The 26,316-nt window shown below is 39.2% G+C and overlaps 1 protein-coding gene across 9 annotated transcripts in view; it reads left to right on the top strand.

Moving 5' to 3' along the window:
- Positions 1 to 17,196, top strand: part of INPP4B (inositol polyphosphate-4-phosphatase type II B) — a 476,089-nt gene extending 458,893 nt beyond the window's left edge. For 7 of the 9 annotated variants that reach the window (XM_048847031.2, XM_048847027.2, XM_048847030.2 and 4 more), the window contains one exon: positions 10,441 to 11,846. In XM_048847031.2, the coding sequence (XP_048702988.2) occupies positions 10,441 to 10,615 (175 nt within the window). In that variant the 3' untranslated portion in view covers positions 10,616 to 11,846. Of the gene's footprint in view, positions 1 to 10,440; positions 11,847 to 11,887 lie in introns of those variants that run through there. The other 2 variants (XM_048847033.2, XM_048847032.2) reach the window with 2 other exon arrangements.
- Positions 17,197 to 26,316: the final 9,120 nt, after the last annotated feature.

Raw genomic sequence — 26,316 nt, 5'->3', positions numbered from 1 at the left:
TGGATACCAGGATCCCTGAATTCAAAAGTATCTGAAAGGCATTATTAAGACTGAGTATATTATTGTGCTTTGGCAGCTGAAGAGTTAATACTTAATCCCTGCATTTGCTTCAACCAAAACAAGAGCTGATGGTCAACTATCTATACTGAAGTTTTTTAGGAGACAAGAGAACATCAGTTTATAATTCTCTGCTTGTGTATGCCTCAATATTCTATTAAAAACCATGAAAAACCATTAAGCAGTTTAATTTAAAAGGAGCTGAATTACAAATGTACTGTGGATTCACTGCATCAGAAGTTCTCTCTGTCCTTGATTGTGTGTCATCCTTCAGTTAGGTCTGAGATTTAAAGATTCAGAAAGTAATAGCAGTTTTGAAGCACAATTCACAGCCATTTAATTGTTCAGGAGTCTTTCCCCCTTCTTAAATGACACTTTGCCTTATTTTATTTCTCTGTCTTAATTTTTATGAGGTTTGTTCCCGGTTTTTTAATAAAATGTTGACAGGGACTGCCTGATACTATAAAATGCATGATGTTCCACATTTCTTAACCCTCCTAAACAACAACAAGCCCCTCTTAAAAAACACCTTTGAGGCTGGAATTATTTTTAAAGAATTTTCATGATCAGCACAAAGCCTGTGAGACCTCATTACAAATGCATTAAAAAGAGTGTAACAATAATAATACGTATTTAGCATTTACATATGGCTTTATGGATTTTCAATGCATTGTACAAACAGTGGGCCAAATACATCCCTGCAAAAACTTCATTGCAGTGACAGGAATTGCATGAGGTGTGAATTTGGCCAACCAGCTAACTAATTCTCATCCGATTAAGAAAGGAAAATATTATCCCAATTTTGTAGGTTCTTTTCTCATTTTGGGAGCATATCCAAGAATTCAGCCTGATTTGGGGTCACTGGGAAACCAGAAATTTTCATAGCTTCCAGCCAAAAGCATAAATCAGAACAAGTTTGCTTCCAAATTGGCCACAGGCTGAGCTGAATTTCAGATTTTGTAATAAAACCTCAAACCAGGCACAGCTGAAATCCTAACTCTCCATGAGAATCTTCATACCCCTGCCAGAGTAATTTTTTCAGTGAAAACAAGGAGACTGGCAAGTAATGATAATAGTTATCCCCATTCTACAGATGGGAAAACTGAGGAATTAAGTGATTTGCCCACATTTGCAAAACTAGGATTAGAACCCCCATTTCCTAGCTCCATGGCTTTAGCTACAGGGTCATGCTACCTCCCTGCCTATACAGCATTTTCAGATTGATATTTTTAAATGTAAACGACCACATTGGTAAATAATAGCAAATCACAGTCGAGTATGACTTATATATATTGCTAAAATATTTTAGGAGTCCCAGAAAGGAGACGTGCCACTGGGATAAAACTGCCCAGTGAAATATCATGAAAATGATGCCCCTACAACCAAGTTGTCCATGGGATACACACACACAAAACACAATGTATAGAAAAGGATTCACTGGTCTTGGTATTGATTCTAGTACAGAGATAGAAACAAGGAGATTATAAAATGGACAGTCATCTGCTCTTGGAACAGCACTGTAGGCTGTATAATACCATAGGAAATATAAATTAGCTTTATGGTTTTGGAACAGGTCTTATACTGTTGCTATAGCTACACCGTTCAGATAGAATACGTGGCTCCACAAAGTCCAGCCGCTGGTGTAATGGTCGTGGTTAAAGCCTTTCCACAGTGCTATTACAGAGGAGCTAGGGTGAAATCCTGACTCTGTTGAAGTCAGTGGCAAAGCTCTTGTTGACTTCTGTGGGGCCAAGAAAGTAGCAAAGAGTAAATCTTAAAGAGTTGCCATTTTCCTTGGATTATTTAATATTTATAATTCGTATATGTTGTTAAAAATCTAGCAGATGTTCTACTTCGGACACCGGGAATGAAATGCACAAGCTGTTGAAGTCAATGAGAAAACTCACACTGACTTCAGCAGGGATGGGATTTCACCCATGAAGTTTTGTTTTGGTAATTTTCTAGATCTGTATTGTGCATGTCTTCCATGTAAGTATTTAAGTTGCTCTTCTAGCTGCTCTTACAGTAGTTCAGTGTATATTATAGAATTTCTTATTTTGTTAAAAAAATACGAAGAGATCCTTAGCTCAGGAATACTTTATTTTTGTCTTTACCAAGCTATAATTTAAATTGTTGCAACTATTAGGTAGGGAGAATAAATAGTGGTTTGGTGCTATTTCTTCACTAGAGTTGGTAAGGCAATTTTTTCATCAGAAAATGCCAATTTGTCAAACTTTTTGTGGGAAAGTGTCAGTTTCAAGGAAAATTAAATTGAGAACGATTTCTGGATTAAGTTTCTGGTGAGAGGAGACCCTTCCAGAATAGCCTAGTGGTCAAAGCACTCACCTGGGGTGGTTTGAATCAGCCAAAGCATGGACTTTAAACCTGGGTTTCCTACATCCCAGGTCAGTGCCCCACCTATTCTGGCATGGGTCTCTGCTTTTTTCAAAAGGTTTCAGGCTCATCCCAATGCAGAATGGAGCATTTTTGAAATAGTGAAAATATTTGTTGAGTGGGAAAATAACTTCCCACCAAGCTCTAGTCATCACACAGTAGCAAATATATAAACAGCATAGGTCACCTTAGTTTTTGAATATTTGGGTGCAAATTTTCCCCAGGTTTCAAGCAGGAATGAGTTTATAGGTTTTCTCCTAATCCCCAGTGGGGATCTGAAAAAAACCACAGAATACAGACACTATTGGCAGTCATAGTGCATGATGTAGGAGACTGGCAAGGTGAGAATAGCAGGTGTGTTGAAGAAAAGGATTGCAGGAGGAGATTTTCAAAGGCATAAATGGGAGTTAGGCATCCAGTTTCACTGATTGCCAGTGGAAGCTGGATACCTAATTCCTTTAGTCTCCTTTGAAATTCCCAGCCAAGGTGTGTTGACAAATCCTGGTGGGAAAGCTGGACTGCTGCAGTCAGCGCCATTGTTCTTTATGTAAAACATTTATGTCATTTCAGAGAGCTATACATAAACCATCGCAGTAAATTGCATTTTGTTAGACAGTGGCATTCTTTCCAAGGAGCCTAAGCTTATCAGTGTAATCACAGAAAACAATATGGTTTTGCTTTATCTGATTGTGTAAATGGAACTCATTTCAGTTGTCCCTCTCCAGTTATTAAATACTGCCAGAATGGTGTGCTTCATCTATCAATGTTCCCATTCTTGGCCTATCCCATCACAACAGCAGTACTGTGTTTTAATGACAGCCTGAAGGTTAGGGTTTGTTCATATTTAAATGCATTTTAAGTCTGCAGCCCTGCCACTTCAACAGAACTGCCACTCTTTCAATGTGATCACACAGCACTTCAAAAACAGGGGTGTCTTCTTTGGGCCTGATCCCACATTCCAAACCCTCATTGCACTGATGGGCATTTACGGTGCACGAATGTTGTCTGATCAGGCCTTTTCTGAAATTTCCAAGATTTGAATATCTTGGTATGAGCACCACATCTTGAAATTTCAGTTCAGTCAGCTGAGTGGACAAGCAGCACTTAACCTGGAAAAGGAAGCGGGAAAGGGGGGTGGAGAGCAGTAGGCAGTATCAGTTAAAAATAAGATAGGTTTATGACAGAAAAAGAGAAGAATAAAGAGGAGAAAACAAGAAGGGAGATGGGAAACAGAGGAGGCTGGAGGACAGAAAAGAACAGGAAAAACAGGAGGGTAGATAAGGCAGGAGAGAGAGCAGGAAAGAGTGCCTGGTGCTGCACTCTGACACATGGATTAGACTGTACACTGGCAATCTGTGGAATGGAAACTGTCTCCGAATCACTGATTAAACTCACTAACCCCTTAAAAGGTTCTCCATTCCAGCCCCACCAAATGTTCAATGCTTGGGTCTAGATCAGGCAACATACGGCCCACAGGTCTAACATTTCAATACTGTCTAACATTTCTGTCGGGTCTCCTATGCCCCTTTGCGATCACCGCGTCTGGGCCGCTAGAAGTCCCGCGGAGCACTCAGGCAGGCTGCCTGCCTGCCGTGGTCCCACACCGCTCCCAGAAGTGTCTGGCTGCTGCTAGTATGTCTCTGTGCGCCCCTGGCGGGGGGAAGGTGGCTCCGTGCACTGCCCCCACCCCCAGCACCATCCTCACAGCTCCCATTGGCTGGAAACCGGGAACTGCAGGGGCAGTGCTTGCAAGTGAGGGCAGTGCACAGAAACCTGCTGCCCACCTCCCCGCAAGGGGCACGCAGAGATGTGCCAGCAGCAGCTGGCCGCAGCCACTTCTGGGAGTGGCGTTGGGCCACGGCATGCAGGCAGGCAGGCAGCCTGCCTGAGCCCTGCTGCACCGCTGGCTGGGAGCCACCTGTGGTAAGCACCTCCCGGCCAGAGCCTGCCCCTCACACCCCAACCTCCTGCACCCAAACTCCCTCCCAGACTCCACACCCCTTCCATTAATATAGTAGAAATGTGTGGCCCCATGACAACTTATCAAAATTCGTGGAGTGGCCCACCTGCGCAAATTAATGCCCACCCCCAGTATAAGCCATACTTCCATGATGTGGGGCTCTGTCCTGGAAAGCAGTGACTCTTAAAAAGACTTGGGGGTCATGGTGGATAATCAGCTGAACATGAGTTCCTAGTGTGCACTATGGCCAAAAGGACTAATGTGATCCGTGGATGCATAAGCAGGGGTGTGACATTTTGAGAATCACCCAGACCAATAAGGAGCATGTGCACCATAAGCTCGGGGCGCCTTAATGCTGTGCTGCTCAGGAGCCTGCCCACAAGCACCCTGGCTTCCACCAGCCTAGTTACCCCTTGCAAGGTGACACCAACAGCCCTTCCTGTCCCGAGTCTCCACAAATCCATCCTCCCTGAGTTCTTAACTGTCAGACACTTGGACTTTTCCTTTCTGGTTCATCACCCCCAAAAATGTGAAACCAGTCCCCCAGATACCAGCTTACTTTGGCCCCCACGCTCCACACAGTTTGCACAATAGCGATCTGTTTGGGTTTATTTAACAGAAAAAACACAGATTAAGGGAGAGCAAACATATACAAGTTACACAGCAAATAAACATAAAGATGCAACTTCAGGCTTTACATTTCCATATTGGATAAAATCCCTTTTCTAATACAAGATAACTATTGCTTTTGAACAGTTTCTTCCCTAATTATAGTGGGGAACCATCATTTCACTGACTGCTTCCTGCCTAGAGGCTGCCTCTAAATTTCTGGATGTAAAACTTCAATCAAAATCCTGCTTTTAAAAGGCTTTTTTCTCCTCCCCCACACCCCTGTACATGGAGACTCAGGTTTATTCAGTGTGTGGAACTCCTTCTTGATTCCACATTTGGAATGTCTCCATGTCTTTCCTTTAACTCTAATGGCCCATCCTGGTCTTTTCCTGGCTGGACAATGGGTCATTACTTGGAGCTGGTTGCATATAAACACTTGGCTTGGGAGGTGCTCCTCCCTGTCTGATTGCTCCCTGTCCTGATGTGCGTGGAGACAAAGTTTCTGAGCCCAGTTCACAAATACATAACCATAGCCTGCATACATAGCTCATAATGATTATCAAGTTTAGAACACTACAGTCTTTCACATTAGACCTTACTCAATGTATTGTATAGCACAGTAACGTTGTATACAGTTGATTGTTTATTCTTTGGGGTTCAATCCCCTGTTCTCCCCTTGTGGTGTCTCGATCCTGATTGTTGCCAAGGGAATCTCAAGTAGGAGTAGAAAGGTTATTTTACCTTTGTATTTGTCACTGATGTGACCCACTGCAGGAATACTGTGTCCAGTTCTAGCGTACACACTTCAGGAAAGATGATAAATTGGAGAGGGTTCAGAGAAGAGCCACAAGAATGATTAAAGGATTAGAAAGCATGCCTAATAGTGATTAATTCAAGGAGTTCAATCCATTTATCTTAACAAAGAGAAGATTAAGGGGTGACTTGATTACTGTCTGTAAGTACTTACCTTAGGAACAAATATTAAATAATGGGCTCTTCAGGCAAGCCGAGAAAGGTGATTCAATGGCTGGAAGATGAAGCTGGAAATTCCGATTGGGAATAAGGCATAGATTTTAGACTTAGAACTCCATTGGATGGCTTGATGGCTCCTCAGTGTGGTAAGTCTCAAGTAAAACAACCTGAAATAAAATCATATAAAAGAGAATTATAGGGTTGAAGAGGTATTCGCAGCCCCAGGTGTCTTTGATTAATGAGCATCATCTTCTTCATCTTAAAAAATAACATTGCATCTCGACTCAGCTATGAAATAAATCTTATTTGTGCTTTTGAAAACCCTCTGCTCTGCTCTTTGGCATGTTCTCAGAAGTGCTCTGAGACAGCATGGGTGGTTGTGCTGATGACATACTGAGAATCAAGGGTTAGGGGGAAATTTTAGATTTGAAACCTCAAAACAATTCCCTCCTGTAAGCTAGGGCCAAAATGGGGCCGTTTGATCATTTCCATTTCTGGCAGTGAAATTCAAGAGATACGGTCAAGAATTGTGTTTCAGTCAGTGTACGTTGAAGTTCACAACTCCATCTCAGAGGAACTTTTCTAGGTTTCAGTGTGTTTGTGAAAGACAATTGTAGAGAGTAATACTCTTCTCCTTGGGAGTTGGTGATGCAATAGCAGATTGGTAACTACAAACTAAGTGTTTAAAATTGCATCTTTAATTATCTAGAGCTGGATTCTCCAGTCTGCCCAGTTACTTTCTGCTATGAAATTAAAGCAACTCAGATATTTACATTAGAGAATTCTTCCCATATAATGACAATCTCTTCTGGCAACTTCATTAAAACAGCCTTAGGACACAGCTCCAGTAGGGCTGTGTCTACACTACAGTCTATGTCCACAAAACTTACGTTGCTCAGGAGTGTGAATATCCCACTGCTCCCCGTGCGACATAAACTGCATTTGCATAAGTGCTCATGTGCACAGCGCTAGGCTGGCAGGGGAGCTTTTCCCGCTGACATAGCTTCTGCCGTTCACAAAAGTTCTTGTCTTTTACGCCGACAGGAGACCTCTCTCCTGCTGGCATAGAGCACCTTCACCAGACACACTGCAGCGGCACAGCTGCAGCGCTGTACATATAGACATGGCCTAGAGAGCTTACAGTGGGAGCACACTGCTGTAAGCTCTCTATGTAGCTGCTCTAAGCCAACAGGAGAGAGTTCTCCCATCAGCTTAACTACTCCAGGCCCTGCGAGAAGCAATAGCTAGGTTGGCGGGAGAAGCTCTCCCACCGACAGAGCACTGTCCACACTAGCGCTTATGTCCCATGGGGAGGTGGTTTATTCACAGCCCTGAGCAACGTAAGTTATGCCAACATAAGCTGTAGTCTTGACATCGCCTCCATAGCATCTGTCTGAGAAAATAGCTGCCTGTGATAAATTTTTTTAAGTTAAAGGTGTGTTTTGATACTCTTGGTATGGTGCCAACTTATCTGATACTGTATTTGGGCACTATCCTCCTGCCCTCAGCTTTGAAAATGTATCTTCTGATGAGCAGATTTATGAGATACCGCTAATTCTTGGAGTAGAAGTTCCAGAGCATCAGCAGTTCATAGTGGATATTGGGGCGTGAAGTGACTCCTGATATGAAGAGATTAACCACTGATCGTGCTTTTCAATATATCAAAGAACAAATGTACAGGGGGACATTATATCTTTTAAGCAACAGAACAAATGGCTTTTATATATATTCCTGTTGATGCACACACGTAAATCCTATTCATGCTAATGGGAGCTATACAGACCTCGATGAAAGAACAGAACACAACCACTGAGACACAGAGCAAAAAACAGAGCAGAATATACTAAATAAATAAAGGAGTCACATTTCTGGAATTAAAACATGCAAATCACTTCACCCACACCCACTTAAAATAAATTACAATAATGTGGTAATTTTACTGCAGGAGGTGTTTGGCTGCCCTTGAGAATGAAGTTCTTCTACTATAGAACAACTAAAGTGCAGGCAGTGCAAACTGACCCACCAGTGTATTTCAGCTCTGTTCCGGTTGGACCATTTCCAAGGGAAACATCATCTAGTCTCTGTCTTTAGCCTTTCTGCTGAGATTGAAAAGTAGAGCCAGTTATGAAGATGGTGGTGAGTTATCCAGGAGACTGGCTGAGATGTAAGTTTGGATGGAGACGTTTCAGAGTAACAGCCGTGTTAGTCTGTATTCACAAAAAGAAAAGGAGTACTTGTGGCACCTTAGAGACTAACCAATTTATTTGAGCATAAGCTTTCGTGAGCTACAGCTCACTTCATCTGTAGCTCACGAAAACTTATGCTCAAATAAATTGGTTAGTCTCTAAGGTGCCACAAGTACTCCTTTTCTTTTTGGATGGAGAGACATTGGTCAGAAGTAAGAATGTAGGTCTGTGATTCACTGGCATGAAGATGGTAATTGAAACCATCAGGTCACCAGCAGATGAAGTCACCCAGAGATAGGAGGGAGCCAAGGAAGATTTGTGGGGTTCCTATGGAGATTATGCGAAGGGAAGAGAAATTAAAAGGCAGCATGCTCCAAAAGAATGTCGAGTATGTTAAAGCAAAGCAAAATGCATTGTGACCTGCACAATAGAGAGATATTGAAATTACCATCCTGAAAAAAAGAGATTGACATCAGGTTAGACAGATGTAGAATTCTCTAATAAATCTAAGTCACAGCACAGCCTAAATCAGCATAATTTACTGTGCCAGCTTAATTTCTTAATAGTTTCTGTATAAATTTAGACTCATAGGCACTTGAAAGCACGAGACCAAGGGAAGAAGATAATTTAGGGCATTTCATACTGAAATGATTAATAGCATTAAAGGCCCTGTCCTGCTCTCATTAAAGTCATCGGGCCTTTACCTTTTGCTGTTTAGAATAGTTTTGGGAATCCTTTTTACCCATTGCTGTAAAGGAAAGAGTTGAAAGAGAAGGGGAAATGGAGCATTTAATTATTTCTTTGGATTTTTCAAGCATAATTATTTTGTGACAAATTTTGGCTAGCCCCTTTGTGGTACCCAGCCATAATTTCAATCTTTGCCTCCCTTTAGTGCTGGGCCTAACACCTTTGTGAGTATTAGTCTCGCTAATAATTGTTTGATGCATTATAGTTGTAGCTGTGTTGTCCCCGGGTATCAGAGAGACAAGGTGGGTGAAGTAATATCTTGTATTGGACCAGCTAAGATATTACCTGACCCACCTTGTCTCTCTCTAATAAGGCAATAAGGAAATAGGGACTTGGTTCTGCTATCCTTCTGCACAAGCCAACTGCAAAAGGCAGTGCATGCTGTACTTTTCTAAGGGGTACTACAACAGCTGCAGTCTTTTCACCCCACTCAGGGTAGTGCCATAATGGTCCTGTATTTTCTTTTCAGTATCTTCTTTCATGATAAACGACATACTAGTGGTAGGTGTGTCAGAAAAATGCTCCAGTGCAATCTGACACACCTGGCTTTTCTTGACCATCCGTTCATTTCCCTTGAAACTGCGGTAGAATAATTGTACTCTCTGGTGATAGCGAAAGAGCTAATTTCATTTTTAACTGTCTGTACCAGTTATCCTTGCCCAAGGGAAAGCCCTTACCAGGAGTCCTGAGCACATGCAAATATAACTTTAATGAGGTTGAAGGGTTTAGCTAAAGTGTCCATATTGCATATTCCACTTACCTAGATGATATCTGGAATAGCTACCAAGTTTACAACTGAAAAGTTTAAAAGTCATTTGACGGTATCCTTACTGCTCTAATACAGAGACAACACAACTTTTAAAGACTCAGAAGAACCTCACTGTAGTACAGATTAACCCACAGTTGATTTGACTGAACAAGGTACAATGCCCTTGACCTTTGAATGAAACATTTATTTAGCTTATAAGGTTGAGTTAACAGTGCTGCTGAGTTTGTTCAAAAAAAGGTTAAATTTGTTCCAATTATTTTTTAAAGAGCCAAAAACACACCAAAAAAAATTGAATTGTTTCAAAAAGATCCCATGTACAAGAAGCAGATAGTGAAGCTGGAGTGGACTAAAAAAATGTAAGCACCACAGAGACACCACAGTGTTCTTGTTTTCCTTTCCTAAGCCATGCATTTATTCATTTATTTCACTACATATCAATTCATGTGTTTGTCGTAGTCACAGTCCAGCTCATTTCATTTTTGTTATTAAGAGCCTCTAACCTGTGAATGCCACTTAAACACACTTATAAAGCTTTTAAAAAAATAATAGACAGCTAGTTAGCTAGTTCACTGTGCTTCCCATTTGAGTGCAGAACAGAGTAAAATGTTTGGAATTATTTAGCATAAATCTGCTACATCAACTGGACATGTTTAGTGTCTCTTTGTTGTCAGAATACCTAAATATTGGCTTTCTTTGCTATTTAAATGCTATTCTATTTGTTCCTAACTTCCCCTGTTTAACAGCAGACAAACCCAGGGAGCACTGAATGAGTCGGATGATCCTGAGACAGGCTGTCTAACTGATAACAAGCCAACTTCTCGTCACTTCTATCCTGTCGCCTTGCTGCTTGTCAGCTCACACTTGCTGGTTGTGTGGCTTATCTTAAGTCTTGCTTTACTATTAGCCAAATATCAATAAACTTCACTTGTGTTCCTTTCTTTTCTACAAACAGCAACAAACTAACTTAAAAATAAAATAATTATGCTGTAATATTTCTACATTTTCAGACCCACAGGATTTGTCTATAGGATACAAGTGTCTAAACTGTCTAGTGTTTTCATTTATTTTTTCTGATATCTAAGAAGTATACTATGCATTAAGTGAGTTAATTTCCTCTTTTTGTTCATGGTAAAGTTTTCCCTCTTTAACTAGCTCAAAGAAAGATCATATATATGTGTATATATATTAGTGTCTCTATATCAGACAAATTACAGGATCCTGAAAGCTTGAACCCCACCCCCCCGTTTCCAAACTCCTATTCAGTCTATCAGTTAAAAAGGTCAAAAGTGATTTTGCATAATACAAACTAACCCTGAGCCAAGAATAATGGATGGGGCGGTTTGTCAGATTAATTTTCATTGTGCTGCTTTCATTGTTGTTTATTCGCTGATGGAATCTTCTGTTTTGTTTAACAAATAGGTTATGTTACTACATTGCTTCAACTAACCCTTTTCTGTCAAGTAACTATATGGAGGTAGAATGAGTTATGTTTTGTAATTAAATTAACCTGTTTGTAACTGTTGCTTTGGTTGCTTTTGCTTTCAAGACACTTCTATATTCTTTTTAACAAAGTCTTGTTTGTGTCTTGATGCCCCACTTTGGCACTTGTGACTTTTGTACTGTATGTGAACAAGCATCCTTCCTTTGTTAAGAAGAGAGTTGGGTTAGACTGTTTGGAAAGCCATTTTCTCTTTTTTTTTTTTCATTGCAAAGCTAAACATATTGAAATAAACTAGATATGAAAATTTCCTTTACAAATCTATAGGGCCAGACTTAATAAAATGCCTTACTCCTAGAAGCTTCATATTTAGGGCTACATGTGGACTTTAACATGTACAGTAAAGAGTATGAAGGAATATTGTGAAAGGATTTAAAAGGCAGATATATTTCTAAAGTTAGCATGGAACTGTATCATTAAATAAATTATTTAAAAATTTTTACTAAACATTGATTAAACCTTAAGGGCAAATATAAAATTCTCATCATCTATTTCTGAGGGCAATAACTGTATTGGGGCTGGCCTTGGATTTAATTTTGTAAGATGTATCATCACTTGTGGAAAAACAAAAATGTAGAGTTGAATCTTTTGTTATTTTTACTTCAACTGTTGCTGAAACTCTGCAATGAAGAAATAAAACATATTTATTTATTCTGTGTTTCATGAAGTTGTACTTTTTCCCCTTTCACCAGAGAAGGATGCCGCATAGAGAATGTACTGAAGAATATCAAATGCAGAAAGTATGCATTCAACATGATACAGCTGATGGCTTTCCCAAAGTACTACAGACCACCAGAGGGGACATATGGAAAAGCTGATACCTAAGTTTATAATGTAATAAGAAACACACATCTATCCTAATTAGATAATATAAAAATTGCTGTTTGTGTGTCATGAATTGGGAGTGTGTAACAAAACCAGGAGTTATCTTGGTCAGCTATCAGTGGATCTATTTTAAATTAAAATAACTGTAGTCCGTTACTATGAAAGAAAACCTCAATTATTGTCTGATTAATGCTTGAGTGTTCTCAAAACCAAGTATATACAGACCTCGATGCTAGGCTGTAAAGAATTGGGCGTCTCAAGTAGCTTCATGGAAGACCAAAAAGGAAAATGCAGATTGCTGCAGGAATTGATGTTAGTGATTTCATAGGGGGCACTCTGAGTCTATACTGGTGCTATTCCTGAGTACTGTGTGAAGTGGCACCATCCTGCTGGAAGTGATGTCTTCTGCATCAGGCATAAAACAGAGATCCCGGTCCCTTGTTGTCAAAGACCCCCATGGCATTCTTTCCAAGGCGTGTTAATCTCGGTCTGTTGGCCATATTTAAATTTGGTAATTACATTCTGCTTCTCTATAGAAGTTTGGTAATTGCAGCTTGTAATTTGGTAATTGCATTCTGCCTCTCTGCAGTTCCGGTTGGATGTATTATTCTTGGCATTCTGTGCTAGAGTCAAATCCTACCCATTTTATGTATGTGTTAATCTCAGTGGAGTCAGAGGGGTTACTGAGGTGAGTAAAGTGACCCACATTTGCCCCTTAGACTTTACTGGGCGTTCCTGTGCTTCATTTTAGTGCTGGGTGATGTGATTCCTATGTATCAGAGGCAACGTAGCTCTTTAGGATGGAATTACTTACATGTACAGTTTTGTTAATTTTTATACAGCACAAAGCCCAACACAAGCATAACAATGAGGGTAAATACTCCTTAATCTGCTACACTGTGGCTAGTTAGCTGATTTTCTATCACATGTATAATGCAATATGTAGGCAAAGGCTACTCTTCAACCCTAACTGAATTTTAGTGCCGTTGCCAGCTTTTGTCACTCCCAAATTTATCTTCTAGACATCACAGGGTTTTTAATCACATCAGTTAATTACATTCCCCCCCAACCAAAAACAAAACAAAACAAAAATCACTCAGTGATGACTGACATTTGTATAGCACCTTCACTTTGGAGATAAAATATTTAGGGCAGGAAGATAAGAATTTTATCCAAGTAAAATGACATAGGAAATTTAAGATACTGTAGGCAAAGTGTAATTACCAAATTCAGAATTTGGCCAAGATGGAGAGATTAACATTTGCCGCCCCTGTATTATAGGAGTCACAGAAGTACTGGGGCATAATGAACTGTAAAATACTCCTTTCAATCCATTGGGATCTGTTGTGTAAATCTGTATTTGTACTAATAAAATATATATTTAAGACTGTAATCCTGCACACATGCGCGTGTAATGAGGAAAATGAGCAGCCATGTTCGTAAAATTTACACGTGTTCCTAAATGTTTGAAAGATGGGGTCTTTGAATAATTATTAAACATATGGGGTGAAATCCTGGCCCCAACTCCCATTGACTTCAGTGCAGCCAGGATTTCATCCATGACATAAATGTACTTGATGAATTTAGAACAGCTTGTTCAAAGCAGGTAACACTGACATTTAAATAATATTTTGGTACTTTTATGATTTACTCATACATATGACTTCTTTGGCACTGTCTTGTTTGATCATTGGATATGTATTTAGATTTTTCTTTTATTATATATTAAATACCCAATAGACCACAACGAGCCTTTTGCAGTTGTCACAGCATCTTCCATAAATACACTACGGAGATAAAATCAGACAGATGTGAACTGAAGGTCTTGCATTCCTTTCCATACTATATAATTTACTAATGGAGTTAGCCATTGCATTCTAATTTATAAATCTGTATTTGTATATGGATTTTTAACCATTATAGAACGGACTCATAAAAAGTCTTAATTCGTATTTATTGAACCAAAGTCTTCCTAGGAATGTTACAATCTATCCTGTCAGTCTAGCTGCCACATTTGCTGTGATCTCAACATTCTTTTGGTCATGTTTACAGTTTAAAAAAAAAGTTACTGAATATATACATTAGGGGCTTGAGCCTGCATTTCTCTGTAAAATAATCGTATAGAACTTCCGAGAAAATATAAACTTTTTATAGTATTTTTAAACCAATCTGCAAATTTCTATGGCGGGGTATCATTCTCTGTTAAATTCTATAGGTTTTAGAGTAATTTACGTAAAACCCCACTGACTTTAATCCATAATAAATTCGATAGAAAGGGAAAGGAATGTTTCAAGATCTTTGTCTCTAGATTTTAAATCATAATGTTGTGACCTTTTAAAAACATTTGGGCTCTGAATTACTACTGCACCATGATCATATTGTGTTTAATTATGTCATTTTAAACAGTGAAGCTATATGAGTCATGTGCAAACAAGGGCTTAAATTGCTGTAATAAACACCATTTTTACATACTTTTTAACCTTGAAAATCACCCACAATTGTTATTTTTAAATTGTTACCAGTTTGCTTCCCCAAATATTTTTTTAAAAACCACGCAGTAGTCCACAGTGAAACAGAACTGGGCACAGTGGTGTTTAGGTCTTTAAAAAATGTTGTTTTTTTTAGGCAAAGCAGAAGCTTTGGATGACAAGTTTTTGATTGGAACAAATATTTACAGATTCAAAGACCCACAGAAAACATGCTGGCACAACTTCAAGTATATCAGCATACACATTGCTACTTCAGTGCTGAAAACCCCTTTTCTGTTGAAATATTTCCTCTGATTTAGATTCCACAGGGTAGATCCTGACCTGGTGTGAATTGTTACAGGCTCATTGAGTGCAATGGACCTATGACAATTTACAAAAGCTGAGGATCTGTCTCCAAAACTGAGTTGTCAGCTAATCATGGATGCAAAACTAAATATTCTTCAACCTGGATTTTTATGAATGCAAATAATCCTTTGCTGCTGTTACCAACTATAACATACCAACCCAGAACAGAGGGCCTTTCCAAAGCCCTGCACACCACTTGAAGGGTTAACAGAGGGCTCCGAATGCATATTGGAGGAGTAATTCTGAGCAAATTGATTTTCATGAGCAAACTGTACCATTTGCTAATGTGTTATTGAAGAGAACTGACTTATCTTAATGGCAGAGTCACTACAATGTTCAGACTTTGCACTGTAAAAACTTTTGTAAGGAATGAAAGCTTCTATTTTGAGAGCCAGTCTTTCAAGGGATAGAAAACAGCCATGTTTAATGTGTAGCTGGCATTTAAGGCCAAATTCTGCTTGCCTTACTCATGTGAATAGTCCCGCTGAAGTCACTGGTACTACAGTCCTTGCTTGAATAAGATCAACAGGATTTGACTCAGTGAAACTTGAGCAAAAGTGCTACCCACGTTGAATGTTTGCATAGCGCACTGTTATTTACTTATGTAATTTTGTACCATAGGTTAGCATGGAAGTAGCAAACCAGTTTAAATTGTAAGAAAAGGGAAAAGCTAAATGCAACCTTAATATAATATTTTCTCAGTGATATCCGTAAAACTTCTATTCTTCAATATATGCATAGGACTGACGTATTGTCATTCAGGCAGGTTTTTTTCTTCTGCAATCTTCTTTCAGGGAGTTTGGTAAGAACATACTTTTAATATTTATTGTTTATAGTTTAGCTTTTATGAAATTATTAGAACGTAGAGAACATTTCTAATTCCATTATCTCATTATGTCTATATGATGCTGTGTATGTTGATGAAACATTACCAATACATGTACTATAATGAACCAGCAGTCTAAAGAGCAGGCTGAAGCCAACAAAAGGAGCATCAGTAAAAGTTCTTTGCACTATGAATTTTAATGTACAGATTTTTGGCTTCAATTGTAAGCAGGAAACAATTATATATATATATATATATATATATTGGGCCCTCTTTAAATCCATACAAATCAATCCAAACCAAAATTGTTATTTTAAGCAAATTAAAGCCGGGCTGGCAATATTCTAAATCACCACTGATGTTTTAGGTGCCTGGCTGCGAAGAAGAGCAGAACATCATGTGTTTACATTTGTCGGCATTTGTATGACTCTTATTATACTTCAGGAAATAAGTTGATTTTTATTTTCAGTTGTAAGAGATGGTTTGAGAAATTCTGAGATCAGTTCTTTCAAAGTGGTAAACGTATTTAACATCATACGGTGTAATTGTTAAAGATTACACTGAAAAAATTCAATATAAAAAAGTTACTTGGTTGAGGCAATTTTAGAATTATTTCCCATCAGGTGACTCTGCTGTGAACTTAAACCCATTAGTTTCTATATTTATGCTTTTTTGCCATAAAGAGAGAGCATGTTGTATTGGCATTGCCATGAGATATGTATTGCATCTTGCCTTTTGTTACTTTGTGGTTTTCAAAAAGAGCTGTGCGTTCAAGCAGGTGTTTCCAATTGCAGAAAAAAGAAGCTTTAAATAATTTATTATTGTTTAAAAGGGAAAAATCAAATGGATCTGGAAGAGCAAATATTTTAAAAATCATCGCAAAATTGCTTCCTCATATATAAGAGAAATGGTTTTTCAGTAGCCTAGAGTATTGATTAGTATTCTGTTTTTCTTTAATCATATAACAGAGATTCTCAAACAGGGGGTTGTGACCACTCAGGAGGTCACGAAGTTATTACATGGGGGCCATGAGCTGTCAGCCTCCACCCCCAAACCTGCTTCACGTCCAGCATTTATAATAGCATTAAATATAAAGAAGTGTTTTTAATTCAGAAGGGAGGACACATTCAGAGGCTTTCTGTGTGAAAGGGGTCACTAATGCAAACGTTTGAGAACCACTGATTAATGCATCAACTGTTATTTGCTTTGTGTGTTCCTAGACAATGCAGCATATGCTCTAAAACAGTCATAAATTCTAAAATACCTTCCTTTATTTTTCCCTTTCGCCAAACACAATCTTCTGAATAAGTAATGTAGCAAATTAAAAGGAAGCTATAGTGTATTACCAAAAATCCAAGACTGAAAAATTGCATTCACCCACACAAGCTTGAGAATCAGGACCTTAAAAAACCCCTGTTTGTGAAATCACATACCCAAATTCCAAAGAGCACACACACAAAACACCAGAAGTGTGTGAGGGCAGGGAGTGAAGAATGGGGACAGGGGCAAGGTAATGCAGTGGGGGGTGGGGTGGGGGGCGACAGTGCAGCTCAGATTGCCTTCCCTTAGCATGAGAGAGAATTAGCATCCGGGTGGTGGTGTTTGTACTTTTCCCAATTTGCATGCATATAGTTTTACCTTGTGTGCTTTAAAATTAGATGAAGAGGAGCCTGACGTTCAAATTTTTGTGAAAGTTAATTGTACAATCATAGGGTTACTGTGGTACTTGTTTTCCTTTTGTGTAGCTATTCCTGTGTAACTGTAATGGCCAAATCCTGCTCTCTTTAGTCAGTGTGACTACTTGTACGAGCAAGACTAACAGGCTTTAGCCCACAATGTGTATTTATTCAGAGAAACTGAAGCACAGGTAGGCTGCCCCAGCTCCTTCTATCTTTGTACTTCAGGAGCTACCATTTTTGTTTGGTTGCTGTATGTAAGCCATATCCATTGTACACTGTGTGTATATTTTTATTTAAATAAATGTGACTTTTATTTTTTATGTTTGACTTTTTTGTGTTTGATTTTCATTTTTCATTTTCATGAATGTAACAGATCCTGTAAGGCGCTGAATGCCTCCTGAGAGGGTTTTAGCTCCCATATGTGTCAATGGGGGCTGAGAGTGTTGAGTACTTTCCAAGATCAGGCTCCGAGAGAGCATGTAGCATCCAAGGATGTCCAGGATATAGTAGTAATAACACCAATGATGATGGATTAATATTTCTTACCTATCCCCAGTTTTACCACAGTTTTCACTCAAGAATAAGGTAGATTTTGTATCTGCTAGTAATAATTAATAAAAAGATCTATATCACTGCTGACCTGTGGGGGAATTATTCTATGAGACAGACATGCAACAAACTTCCTTTCACAATAAGGACCCCCAAAAATTCAAGCAATTGAGTACCTGTGCTGTGATTGGTATTTTAGCTCCATCGGTTCAGGGCCTCCTGTTGGACTCTAGATCCAAGGAAATAAATAAAGTTTGCTTTAGTTAATACTTAATTTGCTTCCTCCATTACTGAAGCTATGTGGTTTGTTTTCACAGTGAAAGGTAAATCCTTCCTAGCTGGCTAAAAGGTAACAGGAAATCTTGTTTTATCCTTTTTGATTACAGGATATTAAGTGGTTGCTTTATCTGCTAACAAAAATTGCCTTCCACATTCCTAAATAGTAGGATTAGTTTCACAGTAAAACCATTTTCTTTATACATTGTGCTAGCAATGCTTTTAGTTTCTATACACTGGAAAATCCAGTGAGACATTAATTATCTGCAAGTTTCTTAGCTGCCTTTTGAAAGTGTCAGAAACTTATAGTGGTTGTTAGGGTAATACGTTATAAAACAGCTGGTAAGTCTAGGAATTCTGTGCAGTACTAATAAATATGAGTATCTTTATTTTTCATGTTACTTTGCCACAACACAGACTTTATCATCCACTGAGATTATGTGTTGTTTCTCATGACAAAGAATGTAACAAATATAGAAAAGGGAGCACAATTCATCTTTCTAAAAGGCTGTAATAAGATAGTACAAAATTAAAGTGTGTTTGTTCTTGCCACTTCTCTTTTGTAAATTCTTTTTTGGATGCATATAAGTAAAAGTACAAGTGATTTGAGTTGTTTGAACCAAAAGCTGCACCCAGTCTGTAGTGGCATCCCCATTGATATTGTTGGGAATGTTATGCATTAACTGAAGACAATATGGGCCTGCTCCCAGTAAAGTCAATGGGAGTTTTGCCACTCTTTTCAGTAGAAAAGGAGTACTTGTGGCACCTTAGAGACTAACCAATTTATTTGAGCATGAGCTTTCGTGAAGTGAGCTGTGGCTCACGAAAGCTCATGCTCAAATAAATTGGTTAGTCTCTAAGGTGCCACAAGTACTCCTTTTCTTTTTGCGAATACAGACTAACACGGCTGTTCCTCTGAAACCTATCTTTTCAATAGGAAACTTATTGAGCCTTATCTGTGGCTCTGTCCTGCTCAGATTGCTCACATGAGTAGTCCTACTCGTGTAAGTAGTTCCATTGACTTCAGTGAGACTATTAACATGAGTAAGGAGAACAGGTTGTATCTGTTGGTGCACAATATCCTTGCTAAATCACCACATTCTGCTTACATTACACAAGTGTGCAGACCCATTGATTTCTGTGTGGGCTCTCCAAACCCTGCCCAACCCCTTGCACACAGATTCTGCTACAAGAGGGCCCTTTGGCCCTTGCACACAAAACTTGTCCCTAAGGAAATCAGGATAAGAAATGGTGTTTAAGGGCTAGCCAAGATAGTGCAGTTATATATTTCATAGAATTGTTATCTCTTGGCAGTGTTAAAGCTACCATATGGGGACAGGGGGATTGATGGGGCAAGGCTAGCTACAAAAATTAAGGATTGAAATATAACGTGAATAATGAAACTTGTTTGACATCCATTTTATACTGTTGATTTTGGATGGTCAATGCTTGTGTAAGAACGTGTAGGAGTATTTTGTCTTCACGTGAGTATTTTCAGTTATATCCTTCCCCTTCATTAGTGATCCATCCTGCCAATGCTTTCTCTCAACATAGTCCTTGGGGATTTCTACTTGCACTTTCTTCCTGTCTGACTAATTTGTGGTCATTGTCATTTGTATGGTAATGCAATTTACATAGCTGACCTGGATAAAAATTAAAACAAATTTCACACATATGCCCTAACTGGCAGAGAAGAATTTGCCCTTTAAATTGTATTGCACATTAGAGATTTTTGTTCAATCAAAGGCTTAAAATGTTTCAAAATGGGAAAAAAAGTTTAAGGGCTGATCCTGATGTCATTACAGGAGACTGATAATTTAATGTGACCCTTAACAGCAGGATCAGGCTTTTATAGAGGAGTCAGAAAGTATCCACATTATCTGACTTTGCTTCGAAAATGTGAAATCAAACATCTTTTTGTTCTGTTTTTGTTTAATGGAGCCCTGATCCATGATTGGGTTCCCTAGGCACTACTGCAATACAAATAATAATAAATGGATTATAATGTACTTTAATGTACAATGAATTTGCACACACAAGAAAATATTTGCCTTGAGTGAGTGACTTTTGTCATGAGTTGTAACTTTAAAAGGAAGGTGTAGGGTAAAATTTTCAAAAGCACCTAAAATTACTTAGGAGCCATTGACTTTCAGTGGGACTTAGGCACCTTTGAAATTTTTACCAGTATCAACTAAGGGCCGAATTCTGCCATCAGTTGTACTATTGAAGCCATTATGGTGTAAGCATACAATGTGGCCCTCAGCAGCTACCTGTCACTGAAGCCCCTGCTTTACAGGTTCATCACCTGGACTAGATGAGTCATGTAATCTTAAATTTTCCTAATTTTCAATTTGGATGCGAGTTCACTCTGTTTAATACTGTTCTGATGTTCGGAGTTAAGGGAGAGGTCAGAGAGGTCCAAGTTCAACAGATTACTATAATAAGGCTCTTAACATTTTCCAGAACAAGACCATAACTTTAGGTGATGTTGATAAGTGATGATGTCTGTCAAAAGGATGCTAACATGACAGGTAACCTGACATGGGCTCTATTCCGAAGATTGAACTGTATCAAACTAATCTGTGTCTTGTGACACAGGCCTGATTTACACTGATGTATAACGTGTATCTGGCAAGAGACCACTCAGCTGGATTCTAGTGACTGCTCTGGACTGTTTTAATGTTCCTGTATTATATCTATCAAGCAAGGCTCAAGAATCCCAAAAGGTGTGCTTACACTTGTTTATGCTGGGACTTCCAAAGGGAGCTAAAGTGCCAAACTCTCATAACATTCTATAATGGCAGTTAAGTACCTAATTCCCTTAGGTTCCCTTGAAAATCTCAGCCTATTTTATTGACCAATCACATGTATGACACTTCAGTCTTTTGGGGAGTGACAGGGAGATAGAAAACACAGATTACAATGCAGCATTGAGGCAGCTGAACAGATATACTAATGATATAATCATAAAATAGGCTCTGAGAGTGAAGAGATATCTGAGTGATCTGGGACAGAGATGGCAGGAGGTTGCCTTTACCTGAGCTGCATTGACACCGTAAACTTTGGATTGCATTAATCACCGTGAAACACTCTAGCAGCTACATATACAAACACACAGAGAACGAGTGATTTTACAGAAGGATGGTCAGCACCATCTCTTTAAATTGATATCTGACAGAAAGGGAAGGGACTTGTATAACAATTAAAAGGATAGGAAATAGTACAGGTCAAGTTATTAGACACCATAAGAAAAAATATTGCACACACTGCTCCTTGATGTATTTGGAATCCAAAGAACAAATCAGTGTAACATTTAAAGAAGACCAACTAAGGAACAGCTTGTCTGAAAGCTGTAGCACAGAGAAAAGCTGTTGTGTATATTTAGATAAATGTATTATACCACCTCTTGGGAACTTTTGATAAAATGGAAGGTAACTGTCAATACCTTGGGAAGAGTCAAGAGTCACCTGACGAAATACCAGTAACTAACAATTCACCAATGCATTTAACAGCTGGGATTTTTCAAAAAAGTATGTAGGAGAAAGCATATAGGAGAAAGATCTGACAAATATACAGAGATATGGGGTGAGTTATTGGGTTCCTAAAAGCCGCTTCCAAACTTTGTTGAGCCTGGAAGTTATTGCAACAAAATTTTCAAGGCATTTTTTCTTCTCGGTGGAGAAAAAAAGGTAAGAGTGAACATTTCAGGTGAGTGAAAAATAGCATTTGCTAGCAATTTTTGTGTGTGTAACTCCAGCTAGCATGCTTGACTATAAATTGCAGATAAGTGTTGGTTTAAAAAAGAAAAGTGAAACACTCAATTTATATTTATGTATTCATGGGCATAGTGAATGGACATCAGCAGGAACTATGTGCTCCCATATTTTTTAAAAAATCAACGGGGGTGCATCTCACACACAGTATAACTCCCTTTTTCATTAAACTTACTAAGTCCAATCAGTTTTTACTGGCATCTAGGCCAGAGCTCTGGCACTTACTTCCTTTTGATCTTCAGCTTGCTAAATTTCACTTCCTACTGTGCTACCCTGCAGTTAATTTTTAACAGTTAATTTGTTTGGACATCATTGAAAAGAAAATATTACAACTTCTATCAGTAATAAGGCACTGACTTGCCTGTCTGTTTATTTAACTTCAAAAACAAATGAGCAAAAGAAAGTTTCAGAGCTAACAAAACTCTGACCTGTGCTGTTAAGAGGGAAATACAAAGAAAACCACACATTTGATACTGACTTTCTCAAAACCAGCATTGCAAAAAGCTCCCACTAATTTCCACACTCAAAAGTGTATCTCTAAACTGTCATGACCATTAGGGGGCTGGAGAAACAGCATCTTATGAAGTGACAGATTTTGATAGGGGAAGAAGTACTGTTCACTGAGTCAACTTATTTTTTCTTATAATTACAGTGACACAAATGCTTATTGTTTGCCCATTAGTATGATTAGTGCCCTGAAGGTAGTACTTCCCTGATTATGGATTCTTTGTTCAGTTACTGTCCTAAGTATGTAGTGTACAAATGCTGTACATTTCTGGGAATAGTGTTTATAAGCTAGATAAACCTTTCCATGACTGATCATGTAGCAATATACATTTCTGAGTGGATTTTTAAATTGAAAAAAAAAACAGTTTTTGGTACTACATTGAGAGGTTGCCATATGAAGAAAGCAATTTTCCCATGTGTGTGCCCCATTTGCAGAACCCAGTTCTACATTTGGGTTTTCAAGTCAGCACTTAAGGTACATTAAGGTGTGAAAAGGGAAGCATAAAGCCCTCAAACCACTGAAACCATGGAAATTCAGGATGGTGTCCTTAGCAGCTACCATTCCCTCCCTGGAATTAGGGGACTGGTTTGCAATCCTCAACTTGAAAGATGTGAATGCATCTGATGAAGTGAGCTGTAGCTCATGAAAGCTTATGCTCAAATAAATGGGTTAGTCTCTAAGGTGCCACACGTACTCCTTTTCTTTTTACTTCCACATAGCGATTCATCCTTCTCACAAAGGATTTCTGTGTTTCACTTTCAATCACAATCGTTGCCAGTACCAGCTCCTACCCTTTGGCCTGTCATCCACCCCAAGGTTGTTCTCAAAAATCATGCTGGTCATAACTGCCTCCCTCCGTCATGTAGGAATAACTATCTTTCCCTACTTCAGCAACTGGCTCCTCAAGCGCTGGTCATATAAGGAGGTATGGTTGACAGTTCAAACAACTATTTCACTATTCTGAAGTCCAGACTTGCCAATAAATCTTGGGAAATCGACCTTGACCTCTACACCATGTATTCTCTTTATAGGAGCTCTTCTGGATTCAGTAACAGGTAGAACTTGTTTCAGTCACCACAGGTTCCTTGCTCTAAAGAACCTTATACAAAGAGTGCAGCCACACCCTCAAGTTCCAGCAAGGACATATCTGCAATTGCTGTGGCACACGGCAGCTTGTGTTTCTGTGACACAGAAGGCCATGTTGCATCTTCGGTGTCTTCATGGATGGCTCAGGACTGTTTATGTACCCAACAAATAGTCTCAACAAGTAGATGTCTGTACCCAGTCAGATCCTACAGTCACTCACTTGGTATATGAAGCCATCCAAAGTTTATGCAGGAATCCCGTGCAGCCTGAATCCCCTTATATGATATTAACATTGGATACTTCCTTCTTGGGATGGGGCGCATATTTGGGTCCTCACACAGTCCAAGGCAAATTGTGACAACAGGAACAGAACTTGCACATCAGTCTGTTGGAATTAATGGTGGTCAGAAATGCTTACTTGTTCTTTCTTCCCTTATTCAAACACAAGTCCATCAAGATCATGACAGACAATATAGGTTCATGTATTGTTACAATCGTCAGGGTAGAACACATTTCTCCTCACTGCACTGAAGTGATAAAGCTTTGGAACTGGTGCATAGCCAATTGGATAGTTGTCTTGGCTTCTTATCTCCTGGGTATATAAAACACCTTTGCAGATGACCTGAGCAGACACTTCTACCTAAATTACTAATGAGAGTTGGACTCTTGAGTCCGCAAAAAAATATTCCTAGCTTGGGTATTTCCAGAGATCGACCTTTTTGCCACAGCAGCAAACACAAAGTGCAGGAAATTCTGTTTCAGAGTGGAATTCAATCCCCAATCTCTAGGAAATATTTTCCTCATAACAGTCTTTTCTATGCCTATTCTCCAACTCCTTGCTCTTAAAGGTCCTTTTCAAGAGCAGTGAGGACCAAGCCAAAGTCATTTTGATTTTCCCTACTTGGCCAAGACAAGTTTGGTTTCCTTATCTCATCAAACTCACCTCTCGCCCTCCATGGCAGCTCCCAATCAAACTTCAACTGTTTTCTCAGGAGGTGAGTCAGACACTGCACCCCAGTCTGAACTTCCTGAGGCTACAAGGTTGGTTCCTCAATGTTCTCAGGACTAGAGACCACATGCTCATTGGAAGTAGAAAAATACTGTTAAATAGCAGAAAGGAATCTACTAGATGTACTTACCTTCAGAAATGAAGAAGATATAACCTTTGGTGTAACCAATGCCATCTTTCTCCTGTCCAGGCATCTCTTCTCTCTAACTTGGATTGCCTGTTAGAATTGAAAAATTTAGGCCTATGAGTTCCATCAAGGTTCATTTAGCCTCAATAACAGTTTTCCTGTGCCAGTAGGAAGTTTCTCACAGCGACATTCCTAAAAAGGCTTATCAATATTTTTCTGCAGATGAGAGCCCCTACATCACTTGGTGATCTTAATCTGGTTCTTAACCAACTCATGAAGCAACTTGTGAGCCGTTAGCTACATTGTTCACTGCTACATCTGTCTCGGAAGACACTCTTTTTGACAGCCGTCACTTCTGCTCAAAAGATTGGAGAGATGGCAGACCCTCCCTTTACTTGGTCCTCCAAGGAGAAGGTATCTTTACCACGTCATCCAAAGTTCTTACCTAAGGTATCCTCTGAATTTCACATCAACCAAACTATTGGCCTTTCTTTTTTTCCCTAAGCCACATCAATCTGCACAAGAGTCTGCTTTTCATGCACTAGATATTAGGAGAGTGTAAGCCTTTTACTTGGACAGGACTAGACTTTTCATGAAAACTTCTAGACTCTTTGTTCCTATTTCAGATTTAAATAAAGGAGTGTCCATCGGCACTCAGAGATTTGCTAAGTGGATCTCTGGATGTAATATTGCCTGTTATGGTTTTGTTGAGGTTACACCTCCCCAAGAGGGACTGCACACACTACTACAGTCTATGATCTAGCTCTACACAAAGATATTCAGTCCTTGATGCACACATTTTGTGACCACTATGCCCTAATTCACACTGCAAGATCAGCTGTGGCAGTAGACAATGCAGTTCTTTCTTCAGCGATGGGCTTTGTTCCAAAACTCCCACCTCCTTAAAGGATTGTTGCTGGGAGTCACTTAAAATGGCACACCCACAGGGACACTACCCAAAGAAGATGCAGAGGTTACTTACCTTGTGCAGTAACTTGGAGTTTTTCAAGAGGCTTGTCCCTGTGGGTATACCACTTCCTGGTCTTCTCCCCTCTGCTTCAGAGTTGCCTCTGTGGGCAGTAGTGAAGGAACTGAGAGCAGTTCATCCATGAAGCCTCTATATAAGCCTCGGTAAAGGGCACAAGGATGTGTAGTGAGTGTGCATGGGCAGAACAGGCACGGTTAACAAAAATCTCTGATTGAAGATGCAGGGGAACATGTGCACCTACTGGAGCACCCTCAGGGGGACACATCTTGAAGGACTCAGAGCCTGCACAAGGGGAGTAAACTTCAAAACACCAACACATACCTTACACACCCAAGCAATGACAAACACATGGATGTACACACACACTGTTCACTCATACAGTGGTCAGGCACAATCTAAACACAGTGAAGTTTTTATCAAGTAATGATTAATTATTAGCACAGTGAAGATCACTCCTCTCTTCTCTCCAGATGAATTTTTCATTGTGGATGGTCTTTTTATGGAAACATTATTATTTTCATTTATGTAAAAGGGTCACAGGTCAATGCATTCCACAGTAAGTCTCTTGTTTGGGTGAAGCCCGATTTCTTCTGATTTCATTTCAAAGCAATTAGGGAAAAAAGAACAGTTAAGAAAATTAA

The sequence above is a fragment of the Caretta caretta genome, chromosome 4, assembly GCF_965140235.1.
Source record: "Caretta caretta isolate rCarCar2 chromosome 4, rCarCar1.hap1, whole genome shotgun sequence".
NCBI classification, from domain to species: Eukaryota; Metazoa; Chordata; order Testudines; family Cheloniidae; genus Caretta; species Caretta caretta.
Note: the sequence above shows the minus strand (reverse complement) of the source record. Positions and strands in the feature narration are given on the sequence as shown.